At 36.7% G+C, this 12974-nt stretch overlaps 2 protein-coding genes across 16 annotated transcripts; both read right to left on the minus strand.

Annotated features, from left to right (window-relative positions):
- Positions 1-176: 176 nt before the first annotated feature.
- LOC140796054 (probable LRR receptor-like serine/threonine-protein kinase At1g63430) lies at positions 177-5942 on the minus strand. 7 transcript variants are annotated; one of them, XM_073148950.1, is made up of 14 exons: positions 5811-5942; positions 5588-5725; positions 5024-5162; positions 4642-4713; positions 4408-4551; positions 4164-4313; positions 3478-3594; positions 3335-3399; positions 2308-2553; positions 1948-2153; positions 1738-1870; positions 1487-1644; positions 1101-1313; positions 177-584 (listed from the first exon to the last, which is right to left on the minus strand). In XM_073148950.1, the coding sequence occupies exons 2-14, from the start codon at positions 5679-5681 to the stop codon at positions 339-341; spliced, it is 1983 nt and encodes a 660-aa protein (XP_073005051.1). In that variant the 5' UTR covers positions 5682-5725; positions 5811-5942; the 3' UTR covers positions 177-338. The 7 variants fall into 7 exon arrangements, with proteins under 7 accessions (XP_073005051.1, XP_073005028.1, XP_073005043.1 ...); XM_073148927.1 differs by having other exon boundaries at positions 3329-3399; XM_073148942.1 differs by having other exon boundaries at positions 5024-5165.
- A 2022-nt stretch (positions 5943-7964) lies between these two features.
- LOC140780501 (tRNA-specific adenosine deaminase TAD1) lies at positions 7965-12305 on the minus strand. 9 transcript variants are annotated; one of them, XM_073126112.1, is made up of 10 exons: positions 12107-12305; positions 11904-12018; positions 11680-11750; positions 11519-11593; positions 10818-10928; positions 9863-10035; positions 9710-9786; positions 9471-9590; positions 9207-9294; positions 7965-8379 (listed from the first exon to the last, which is right to left on the minus strand). In XM_073126112.1, exons 1-10 carry the CDS (start codon positions 12273-12275, stop codon positions 8263-8265), a joined length of 1116 nt encoding a protein of 371 aa, XP_072982213.1. In that variant the 5' UTR covers positions 12276-12305; the 3' UTR covers positions 7965-8262. The 9 variants fall into 9 exon arrangements, with proteins under 9 accessions (XP_072982213.1, XP_072982209.1, XP_072982205.1 ...); XM_073126108.1 differs by having other exon boundaries at positions 9207-9360; XM_073126104.1 differs by having other exon boundaries at positions 9207-9360; positions 11680-11822.
- Positions 12306-12974: the final 669 nt, after the last annotated feature.

Below are 12974 nucleotides of genomic sequence, written 5' to 3' on the forward strand. Positions count from 1 at the left end.
ATAATATTTCTCATTGTGAAATCCACTCGTTTATAATGATCAGATTCAAATAATATTTGATTATGCGACCTTGTTGGAGTTCTCAGTGCATGTCAGTACTGTTATCTAGAACAGATAGCAGTTCTGTGATCAACAAGGTAGTCTAAACTATCGCAAGATTTTACTAGCCTGACTGATTTTATGGTAAGAGAAACTGCATTTCATCTACTGGGGGAAAAGAAAATCTGAGATATCCAATCAAGGGAAAAAGAAAAGAACTAAAGAAAAGAAGAAAAGGAAAGGTGAGAAAAGAACAGTGGAACAAGGTATGAGGAATTTACAGTGTGAGACTACTACAACTAAGAGGACAACGCTAGCTCTGCCCATGCCAGTGGAGACTCTTTAAGAAGAGCAGCTGCAGACAAGTCGATTCCATTCTCGAGCACAGCGGTAATGATTTGCATGGACGGCCTCTTCGAAGGGTCTGGTTCGATGCACAGGCTCACTACACTACATATAACAGCAAGGTCATCGGCTTTGACAGTTTCCAATTCAGGATCCACCAGCTTGCCTATCTCCTCTGGATGCTGAAGATGCTCCGCAGCCTGCCACAAGTGGGATGAAGATGGCATTAAACATTAGACATTTCAAGAAAGCAAGCCAAAGTTCAAGTCAGAAGTAACAGAATATAATTTGGTTAATGAATGATGTTAATACTTCTAGTTACTACTAATATTCTGGAATTTGGCAGAAAAATAGGGTCATTCCATGTGATGCCATGAATGGATGAACTAAATATATGCACTGAGATGCCAATCTCTAAGAAGACCACATAAGCATGGAAAAGAGCTAGGTTACATAGTTAAAAATAAGTGATTCCAGGTATTGCAATTCTGCGCTGCCTGTCTTTTTTTTATAATTTTTTTTTCAAAAAGACTTATCCTTATGATTCGGACGTGCAAGCCGTTAGTTTGAAAAGCATACTATATGCAAAATACACAACATGAATAGCTGCAAACTTGGATCTACTTTTATCCAGTATATAACAGAAAAATCTGATTTATCATAAAATACTTGGTTCCCCTTCCTCTGATCAATATTTCTGACAGATAATTACTCACCCAATCCAACAATGACCCTCTATCCTTGCAATAGGGAGGCCTTCCGCTGATAATTTCCAGTAAAACCACTCCAAAGGCAAGCGTATTGCTTTGAACATCCATATGCCTTTGCTCTAAAGAATCCATGTAATCATGAATAGCACCATCATTGATATAACCATAGTTTTTCTCAGATTTTGAAAATATCATTTTCCAGCTCTCAAAATCGACTAGCTGCATGTGAAGAACTAGTCAATTTCTCTCAATTATGTAGTCAAAAACAACTACAAGGTAATAGAACAAGCAATGAAAGTAAAACAAGAAATATGGAGAACTGACAATTAGCTAATGGAAATGATGAAACTACTATGCAAAAATAAGCAAGTCATGTTTGCTTGATGCCACACCTTTGGAGTGAAATCTTCAGTAATATATACTGAATTTGAGTTGAATTCAGCTATTGCGAATGGTGGTTGCAGCTCTGTGTGTAAGTATCTTAGCCCTTGCGCAATACCTATAGCTATTTTCATGCGTCTATGCCAGGATAACTGTGACTCTTCACCATCTATAGTGCAAAAAAGTAAAAATGGTATCATTAAGATCCACAAGTACAGGATCATATTCAATCACCATACAAGGTGAAAAAAACTTGACTTACAGTGGAGGTGCTCATACAAGGTCCCATTAGATGCATATTCAAAGACCAGCATCCTTGAGAATGGCTCACTTTCTTCGCAATAACCCAGCAAATCTGCTACGTTGTCATGACTTAACCTTGCCAAATCAGCTATCTGAAAGGCATATGGTCTCATTTAGTTTTTGAAAGTGAATGTCCTTTAAAGTTGAAGTCATTTGATAAAGAAGTTACCTTTTTCCGAAAGAAGAATTCAAGGTAGCTTGTCCAGCAATCTGCTGGAATACATAATGATATGACAGCTATTTCAGGTCCATTCTTCATAATTCCTTTATAGATTACACTGTCAGGAGTTGAGCCAATTATGTTGCTGAAATCTTCACAAGCTACTTCAAGATCCTGACGATTGAATCTTGACACATTTTTCAGTATTTCATTATCTATAAATGGCAACAGAGACAGACTCACATTAGTTCGCCATAGCAAAACCATGATAGAAGCCTAAGATTTGATGAGAGTAGTAGGATGATTAGCACTGCCCAATTTTTCTCAAGGAAAAAAAAAAGAATAAAAGGAGAAAAGATTAGTACTAACCAATCGATACTGCTATCTCCTTCCTCCAGTTCATAGTTCTCTTCCATGGGATCCTCACATAGGGTTTTAATTTGCAACTTTTTGCAGCAGTTACAGTACCAGTAATTATGAAAATAATCACAAGCACTCCCGTAGTAATTTCCAATATCAGAAGCCATGCTGGCTGCTGTAAAATTTGGTGCTTGTGCCATTCATTAAATCGTTTATGTGTCTCCTTTCCGACTTGCTGGCTCTTTGGAGATTCACCTAAATCAAAAGCAGCAAGTTCCCCTTCAACTATTAATTTTGATAAGAAGACGTAATGTGAAAAGAGCAAGCACCTAAAAGATAATAGAAGATATTTGAATTTCATGAGATTCTTATAGAAATTCAATTTGATATTTCAGATGGATCAGGCAGTGAAGAAATAAAGTACCAAATTGAAGGAAAGGGCAAAGATGATTTATACAACTCCTAATCAAATATAAAAATGACATAAGTTGACAGGAAAAGGGGAGAAATGATCCTATTATCATACTTTATAGTTATATGAATCATTGTCCCTTAATGTCCTAAATATTATTATTGTGTTATATTTTGCTGTTGCCTGTGCTTATTCACAAACTTTCGAGTTTGTTCATCAAGACATAGTTAATATTTCCTCATCTTCGTTAACTATGTCACAGGAATCTTTAGGTATAGAAAAGGACAACAAAAGAGAGATGAGAAGCGGCAGTTAGCATTCGTATCGTGTAACTGTATAATCATGCAACAAGGATATACGGCGAGAATATCCTAAATGAGTGATTAGTACTGCACTACTAACATCTACAGTCTGAAAATGTACAAACTGAACTGTAGCTTATTATTATGTATATATTATGATTAATATAAATTCTAAAAGATCTCTTGTGGATCAGCCATTTTGAAGCCAGACTTATAACCTTCTAATGGTCAATTTTTTTTCATTAGTTTCTGGCAACACTCAGCACAAACATGTCATAAATCCAAAACTGGAGTGATGGGTAAGTTCCAAAAGTACCATTACATATTTGAGAACTTCGCTGCAAGATGGAGTATTCATCCTGGAAGCAGTTTCCTTGGAAGCTTGATCTGTAGATGGATAAACAGGAGCTGATAATGTTCAACGAAATCATAGTAAAGGTGCACTCAGATATGCAAGTTAGTTACCTCGGAAGATACTTCAAGCAAGGGGGTACTTTTCCAACAAAAAAGTTGTATGAGAAATCTCCCACTCTAAGCCTAGGTGACTGGCATAGGCCATTGCCACTACTGTTAGTTGCAATACTGCAGTAAACAAACAATAATCAAACTCTTTTATGACAATAAAAAAATAAGAAAAATATTTCAAGTATTTGAGACAGTTATCATCACCTTTCTTGTTCCAGAAAGATAGCATGTATAATGAGGGTGGGGATGCACATATTTTACTAAAGTTTAATGACGAACATATTTAAGTATGCTTAGATATCTAGTAAGGCCTGAATAACTGAGCTCAACCCCTCAAACTTGTTCTTATTTGATGTTCAGTCGATCTTGGTTTCACTCAGGTCTAATTGCAACTGCTGTATTTAACATGGACCTGAATTCTCAGATTTTTCAAAATGATACCTAGTTGCTAAGACTGGAATGGCCTGCTTCCCTTTATCTCCTAGGGGTGAATATGGCATAATATTGGTCAGGCCATGACGTACTGCTTTAATCCAGTTCCTAGAAGTCATTTTTAAAGGAAAACTAAGGTCTTCTTTTGAGGGAGAAGCAAACTATCATAACTTTTGCAGGTCCCTGTGTCTTTTAGTAATAAATTTGGAAGGAAATATTTACCATCAAATAAGTATAAAGAAAACATCACTTACAGGCCACTCCCGGAAGGAGAGAAACTTGTATTGCTTCTTCCTGGAATTCGGCCCCTGAGCCTATTCCTATCTAACCGTAATTCAACAAGTTTCTCAAGCTTACCCAGCTGGGAGGGTATATTTCCCGACAATGCATTTGAGTGAAGATCTCTATGTAGAAAAAGAAGAAAGAAATGACATCAGAAAACCAAATAAGCAGCAAAGGAACCAACATCCAAATAACTCAAGAAAGTTCACTTCCTACATTTTGGTTATGCTGCCCAAGTCACCAAGCTCAGGAGGAATAGGACCTGTAAGCCGATTCATGCTCAAATTCAGAACAGTGAGGTTCTTCAACATCCCAATCTGTTTAGGTATTGTCCCAAGAAGCAAATTTTTATTCAAATATCTGCAATGCAACCATATGTCATCCCAATTATTGTCCGAATAGCCAAATAAGCACTCTCAAGCAATATAAAGCATCATGAGATATACATACAATTCCTTCAAGGAACCAAGCTGTCCAAGTTCAGGAGCAAGAAATCCTTTCAACGACGAATTAGAAAGACTTCTGCAAAGTCCATCAGCATTTCAGAACATTAGACACTCACTATAAATCAATTATACACACAAACACTTGCATTCCCCAGCTAATACTGGAGCTAAAAAAACATGAGAACAAAGATAGCCTTTCATCTGCACCAAATAAAACTCATTGGAATATGAACAAGTAATACCAGTATCAAATCTAACAGATCTTTTACATGCAATTACATATCACACAGAACCATATAACTTATGAAACAGGATATCCTGACTAAATATAGCATAATAGAGTACCAACGTGAGGAAGGATAAGAAAGGGCAGATGCATTCCTTACAGAGAAAACACACTATCCCGAGACGCGGAGCAGATCACGCCATACCAGCTGCAAGGATCTTTGTCCCGAGAATTCCAGTCGGACAAGACTGCATGAGGGTCTTCAAATATAGCTTGTTTGAATGCTGCGAGCACCAAAACTGCTAAAAATAATGCAACAAAAATTAGAATAATTACCTCAAAGGCTTGAATGTAGTTCATTCAAAATAGAACACTAAAGTGAAAATTTTAGCGCCATTACTGTTTGCACTCTACTTTTTTACTACAATTTTTGGATTTTACCCAAAGAAAGCACCCTATGGTTAGTTATTACTTGTCAGAAATATTTCAATGTTAAGCAACTATCAAAATACCTTCACCCTAAAACCCACACCAAACCAAGAGAGAATTTTTAGTAACTACGTCAAAATTTAAAACAAATGGTACAAACCATCATACTGTCACACAAGATAGGCAGCAAAATAAAATTTTCCAAAAAAGAGGAAAATTATCCCAAACGAAACCCCCATAAGAAATGGTGAATCCAAGCTCAAAACAATCAAGATTTAAGAGCAGTTCAGCATACCCTGATATTCTAACAAGGAGCTGGAAGACACAAAGAAGGCCCCCCATTTGACAGCAACAATAAGAAGGAGCGGAAACCCAAGTGATCTCTTCATGTCCACTAGAATGCTTCTAAGAGACCCATTAACAAACAATTTATCTGCACTAGAGTAAAAAAAAACCTGCTCTGAGAAGAAGACAAAGATCCCCGAGTCAGGGGAAGTCAAGGGGAGCAAGAACGGAACCTTTAGCTTGGAAGAGGAGAATACGAAGGAATGGGGCCACTCACATGGGAATGGAGATGGAGTAGGTGGGTTTGAGCACGAGGAATAGACGAGAGAGAGAGAGCTCAGAGCTCTGGGCTTTTAATAATGAACAAGAAACAAGGAGCTTAAAAGGATATTGATATTCCTCCAATTTAAATTAAGTGGAGGGAAGGGAAATTTTTTTTTTCTTTTTTCTTTTTGGAGAAGGGATTGATTTGAAGAAATTCTTTATTGTCTACTTGGGAATTTTGCAATTTAATTATATTAAATTTGTTATTTAGTATATTACACTGAGTATATATATTTTTTGATACATATTTTGTTAAAATAAAGTACACACAATTTTATGTATAATCCACATTAAAACTTATTATTATAAATTAAAAAAATTAAATATAATTAAATTGTGAAAGCCCTCTTATTATATTGATTGAATTATTTTATAACATTATTTTTCTTCGTACACAAATGGATGAATTGCCTTCTAAAAGAGAGAGAGAGAGAGAGAGAGAGAGAGCCATAGATGAAACTTTATATAACAATAAATGAATATAAATAAAAGACTGCCATGTAATAAAGCGATCGTGGTTACATAACAAAGCTTCTTCTCCACCTCCGCCAACCTCATCCACCGAAAGATAAAGGAGCTAAACTCTAATTAAATATAAACAATGATCTTTTTTTTTTTAAAAGTAGTACTTTACCAGAGGTTTAGTGGGAATGCCATCACAAATCTAGACCAAATGACTTCAGATATCACCCATTTATTTGTTTGGTCGTAATAAAAGTTTACACAAAATTCTTAATATTTCCTTGATGATGCACTTCTCTTTGCCAAATTATAAAGCTGGGTTGTATCAAATATCAAACCCAACATTTAGGGGTATTATTGACTGTTAGGCTACAGTGGTCAGCTTAAGTAAATTGTGGCATTTTCAGATGCTGGTGATATCAATGGTATTATAAATTATTCCTCTTTGGAAAGAGAAGTGTAATGAGAGAAAGAGAGTATGAACAATTTGGCTAATGACATGAATTAATGGGCTTTAAACAATAAGTTAACAGGTTGGAAGGCCCTTCCTTTCTGGTAAATGTGATAATACATCAAACTGGAGATTGTTTGTTCTCCATCTCTTATGAAGCAAGGTATGCAAAAAAGAAGAGATGGGATCCCTCCTTTGTTTTATCTTTTGCAATTTAACATATGCATGTGCTTACCTTATACAATGTTCCTCTATATCTGAAGAACCCTTTTGTTTTGATGCTGCCCCCCTTAAATACTCTCCTTAGCTTCTTTAGGAAAGATGGTTCCCATAAACATCTATCACCTCTCTTCCTTGCACCATTAAGCAGCCAAAATTAATGAGGTAGAAATCTTGTTGCTTTCACTGGTGATCTGAAGAATAGATAGTAATATAATATCAATTTAACAAAGAAGAAAAGGAAAAGAAGAATACTACATAATTTATCCTTGTCCTCTTTCTCAGATCATTTCCTATCTCAGTTCTAGCAACCAAACAACAAACTTTCTGTGGTTTACTACTTTCTGAGGTGGATTTGCTTTTCACGCAAGACTTAGCTTCCACACCAAGTTTTTTTTATCATGTCATGGATATAAAATTACAATCTGAAAACTATGCTTGTGTTCTGTTACAGGTTCCAGCTAGAATAGTTGGCAGCCACTGTTGGTGTGTGGAGTAAGTATTGTTTGGAGTTCCCGGCACTTGGAAGTTAACACTTTCTCCATTTACCACCTCTCTTCGCTTCCAAGCAAGTTTCTAATTAATCCTTAATCCCCTTCACTGGTAGTTGTAGAGTATAACCGTGCAAATTACCTGTCAGCACTCCAAAAGGAAAATGAATTTGGTGTTGGTAATAAAATGTTAGAAGTAGAGTATGATATGATCTACCAATTTTCTCCACATATGCAAGATGCAATCTATGTGAATGGAGTCCAAAGCTCCTCACAATTCCCACATAAAATTGGCATTATTTCCAGTATTTTAGCTGTAGAACTCAAATTTGATATCATGACTTCGATTCACAAAACAGTCCAGTAGCAAAGAGAATGATGCATACAGTCCTACTCTTTCCAGACCTTACTTTCAATGAGCGTCATGCACCAAAACACTATTATTGTCAATAGGATGTTACTCACCTTTACTGAATGTATCTCAGACATACATAGTAATACACAGATTGTATCACAGACATACATACTCATAGTATATTCTGAAGCAAAAAAATAAATTGATACAATTTGAAAAGAAGAAAAAAAACTAAACTAAGAGAAACTGTTACACCAACAAAAGATAAAAGGGAATTATAACATCTCGAGAGGGCAATGAAAATGATGGTTTTGCAGATTTTATGCTTGCTCTTAGGAGCGACACAGGGCAATTCCCCATGTCCATTGTAAATTGTATCTTCTTTACTTGCTATAGTGCAGCTGAAAGAACTCGAGGTTTGCAGCCTTTCCATGCCAGGAGCGGAATAGTGGACTGTCTTTAAACAATTTTAGAGTAGATTGGTATTCATGAGCCATGTCCTGCACAGTACAATTGGGTCCCTTCAAATCAGCTTGGAAAACAGCCTGAAATGACAGTTTCCACAGACAGCAATTCACCGTAGATAATAATTTTCTGCAAAAGAACATCAGGCCAAACATTGACAGATTATCTTAAACCAAAAGGATGACCTCAATCAGAAATGATCAAGTCATTTTGTATTGTGATTCCTTCTTCCTCTCTTGACTTTCCCTGATTGATTGCAATCAAGTTCAGAAGTGTGAAGCTCCGCTCATGGTCCATACAGGTGAGGCTTCAAATTAGCTTCAGCATCCTCATTGTAATGAACCTTTTTTGGAATGTATTATCTTTCTTAGTCTTTCACCCTCTTATTGTTTCTATAATTTCGATCAACCATACATTTTGCTATCCAGTTACAACCAATAGTTTGAATGCTTGGACCTCTAGCAAGTGGCAACTACATTTATCGTGCCAATTGATGCCAATTCATATTCAAAATAGGGTCAATTCTTTTTTGAAGATGAAATAGGGTCAGTTCTTAGAATAGTGATTTTATTGTTGCAGTAACTTTGCTAGAAACTAATGATGCGATGTTCAAAGTAGTTGCCACTTGCTAGAGTATTTGTAAATATTCGGAATTGTATTTATTAGCCTTATGATACCTGATGAACAGCTTATTAACAAGTAAGAAAATATCAACTAGACAAATTACTAATTATACAGCATGAGAAAACCATGGTCGGACTGAACTTGTACTGTGCATCTTTATATGGAAAACAGCAAAAGGAATATATATATATATATATATATATATATACATCTTCCTGAAAATAAAATAAATAATTACCTTCAATTCACGATAAGAAATATCTTCAGGTTGAAACTGTTCAGAAAGTCCATGTTTCAACGATATAAAGGATTCTAACAATCTTCTCCTGTAATCCAAAAACACGGTAAATACTAGCCCATTTTCTGGTAGAAACTCATCCCAAAATTTGACCCTGTACACTGCTAAGGTCAGCCTATGTATATTATTACGTGTAACATAAGTATCAGATGAAATCAAAATAGCAGCAAGTAAGTTTATGAAGAATCTCAAAAAAATACCTACTTGCACAGTAATGATTCTGTAGAAGGAAAGATGGCCCCTTTAGAAGAAGTTCCTTGTTTCCTCCCAGTTGTTCCCAGGACAACTTCATGTAGTCCAAATTTGTTCCAGCAAATTGAGTACCTAGGATCAGAAGATCCATGAAAGTGTTCTTTCTTCATCTATTCTACCAGACAAGTGGGAATATATAGCAGATGAGAAGAACAGAACTAGTGAAAAATGGACAACAAACCATGAACTACCCGCATGTTAAACTGGGCAAGTCACCACAAGGTCGTTGAAATTCTTTCGGTGGAACAGAAGCTTCACAAAAATCCAGCTGTATATTACTGTAACAATGTTATGTTATGAACTAACAAGTTGCATTGTAACAGAAACAACCAAGAAACACTGACCATGTTAACTTGAAAAGGACTTAATTCTTTGTTGCATAGAAAAGCAAGGTGATCACAGAGAGCTTTTCCAAGATCATCTCCAATGGAAAATTCAGTAGGAGCATCACAAGCTGATTTTCCCACAGATATGGTAGACATATATAGAGGTTGCAGAATGTGACAAAGCAAAGCTCCTGCAGTGAACAAGACACAGGGCACTAATAACAACGAATACTTTTAGACCCAAAAAATTAGAGTACACCATTTTGCGCAAATCTTTAAGAAAAACAGCACGATTATATTGATCAACCACTGTAGAAATCCAAGTAGTCCAGGTTGCAATTTATTTCTAGAAAGTATTTAATCTGTATGAAGCATATCAACAGAAATACAAATGAGATCAAAAGGCTGATGATTATAGCATACACCTTAACCAGATATGAAGCCGACAGAGGCTCTGACCCTTTATAAGGTAAACATCAATCGTTGGAATTAAAATAAGAACTAGATCATGTTCGCAGCATGTATTGGAAAAGATCAGATAGCCAATTGACACAGAAAAAGATGCTCCATACATCCCAAGTTATGTCAAATCATCCTGGACCAAGATGTAAGCTGCAGGATGTGCTGTTCAATGGGAAAATAAGTAGTTGATGTTTTCTTAGTATTCTGGCTTTGTGGCTCTATGTCTGACTTTTTGCTTGCTTTTATTAAGTATTTTGATCATGTGGCCTTTATTATGCCCAACCAATTTCCAGCTTTTGCTTAACATCCTCTGGTTCAGTTTGAGGTGCTCACATCAGTTCATGGCTTTAAACTATCACCATGCTAACAAACATTTATGCCTTCAAAGAAAGAAAAGAAAAGGAACAAGTTATCTACTTGTCTTACAAAACATGCAAATGAAACGGACATAAGACCTCGCTAAATGAGTGTAAAAGCAAGTAAGTTGCAAAGGAGATATTAGGCGACAAACCTTGAACTCCCACAGCATTCCAACGAGTTATCTTATCAAAGCAGCTCATCGATAAGGTTGTATCACCACGGCCTGGCTTCTTTTGAACCATCCCAGCAACTTTAGGAAAACCTTTTAAAGAATATTTTAGAAGAAAATAAATCAATTCAACTTCTAGATAGCACTACAGTTCCAACATTGATCAAGTAATGCAGCAAGGTGCAAGATACTTAGTTGACTCAACAAACAACTGAAAATTCATCTTTTGCATGCAACAAAGCTAAGGTTGTATCAAGAGCAAATTGCATACATAATATCTCAAGCAAGGAAAATGACTTTGATGGGGTTGCCAATGATGAGAGCCAGCATGGTGGCAAGGTCAGGGACAAACATTTGGGCATTAACAGTCAACTATTAGCAAAGAATAGGAGAATCATTAACGAGTCAACGTGGACGGATTGATTTACAAGGTGGACCACATTGATTTACACAGGACTGCAAGTGACCAATAGCTTGAAATGTCAGGAACCATAGCTCAAGCTTGCTAGGCCTCAAGATGAACTGTGACAAGGTTGGCTCGAGCTACCCTCGCTCAATTATCAGGGCAGCTCAAGCACTTCTTATTAGAAGAAAAAACATCTTTACAACAAGAAATAGTTATCAGAGCTTCAAGCTAAGGGAGTGACTATAGAAGCTGTACAACTATAAACAATGAGCCATACCTACTGGGCCACTGACTTTGTTCATTGGTGAGAACTCTCGTTCAGAAGGAAGTCCTTGAGTCTCAAAAATTCCACCTGTGGTGAAGAGCATCACGCAGTCATACAATGTACACAACAAACTAACATTAATTTCAAAATGTAGCAGCAAATAAAGCCCATACATGGAAGCTGGGTAACATATAGATGCAAATGCCAACCCTCGCTCATCTTATACTTCTTTCCTCTATCAAAGCTAGAATCCAAGCACAAAAACGAGCCATTTCCACAGCTCGCGTCAAGTCGTCCTATCTCAGAATACAGATACCTGTTTCCCCTCAACAGTCAACGTGACCAATGCGGGGAAAAAGAAAAAGAAGGGAATCCAAATTCTTGCTAAGAAATAAACCTCAAGAGAGCTCTTCGAGCAATTATCTCGGCGTGAGAATCGTTGACGACGTCGCCCCTGGGGCTAAGAAGAGACCCGCCGATGCACTTGGTGCCGGTTCCCAAGGCTACGACCTCTAAATCTAGCAAGTAATCGAAGGGAAAAGAGTAATCTAGGGTTAGTGTTCTGAGCACTAGGGTTTAAGATTTCTGGCGGAAGAGTACCGTAGGAAGGGGAGGAGAGGAGGAAGGCGGCGAGGACGGTAGTCTCGCGACCCTGAGGTTTTCCTTTCTTGGGAAGAGATCGGTAGAGAGCTAAGACAGCGTTGGAAACCCTCGAGCTCCATTGGTTCTTCTCCTCCTTCCATGGAGGAAGAGAGGAAGGTGGAGGCATCGCGAGATGAGGTCGAATGTTGGCGACGAACATTCTATCGCGGGCTTCGTGCTGGCGCCCTTAAGTGACCCGAACCCGTATCCGTGCCCACAGGCGGATCGGGTAGAATAAACGGGTCGGGTCCTGTAATGTGCTATTTCTCCGGATTAAGCCCGGGTTCGGTCGGATTAACCTGTACATGTGCATGATCCATCCCTATCCAGCTATCCTATCCTTGTTCTCAAAAGAAAGGTCAATAGGATTATATATTCTTATGTTTCTTTTATCTCAACAAATAAAAAAGAATTTAGATTTAACATCTCACTTTTAACTAATTTATGATTATACCATATATTTTTACTATTTACAACTTGATCCTTATATTTTAGCAATTAAAATTAGAAAATACCCGATTTATATTAACACCGAATGGATGGCATAAAAAAATTTCCATTAGATAATTTTAAAAAGTAACTAAAATATTCTTAGTTTACATTCTCTCCTCTCTTCCTCTTCTCTAGAATAAAAATGTGATTATTGATAATATTTTCGTAATTCTTTAATATAGTTAATTTAATTTAAAATTTTAGTTAAGTTTAGCTAAGGGATAGTTTCTAAAGTATATAGCTTAATTTGTAAATAATTAAAATATAAGATGTAAAGTGCAAATTCGTTAAAGTCAAAGTATTAATGGTAAATTGAGAGAGAGAGAGAGAGAGA

Source organism: Typha latifolia, chromosome 1, assembly GCF_019914945.1.
Source record: "Typha latifolia isolate L0001 chromosome 1, TyphaL0001v2, whole genome shotgun sequence".
In the NCBI taxonomy this organism is placed as follows: Eukaryota; Viridiplantae; Streptophyta; class Magnoliopsida; order Poales; family Typhaceae; genus Typha; species Typha latifolia.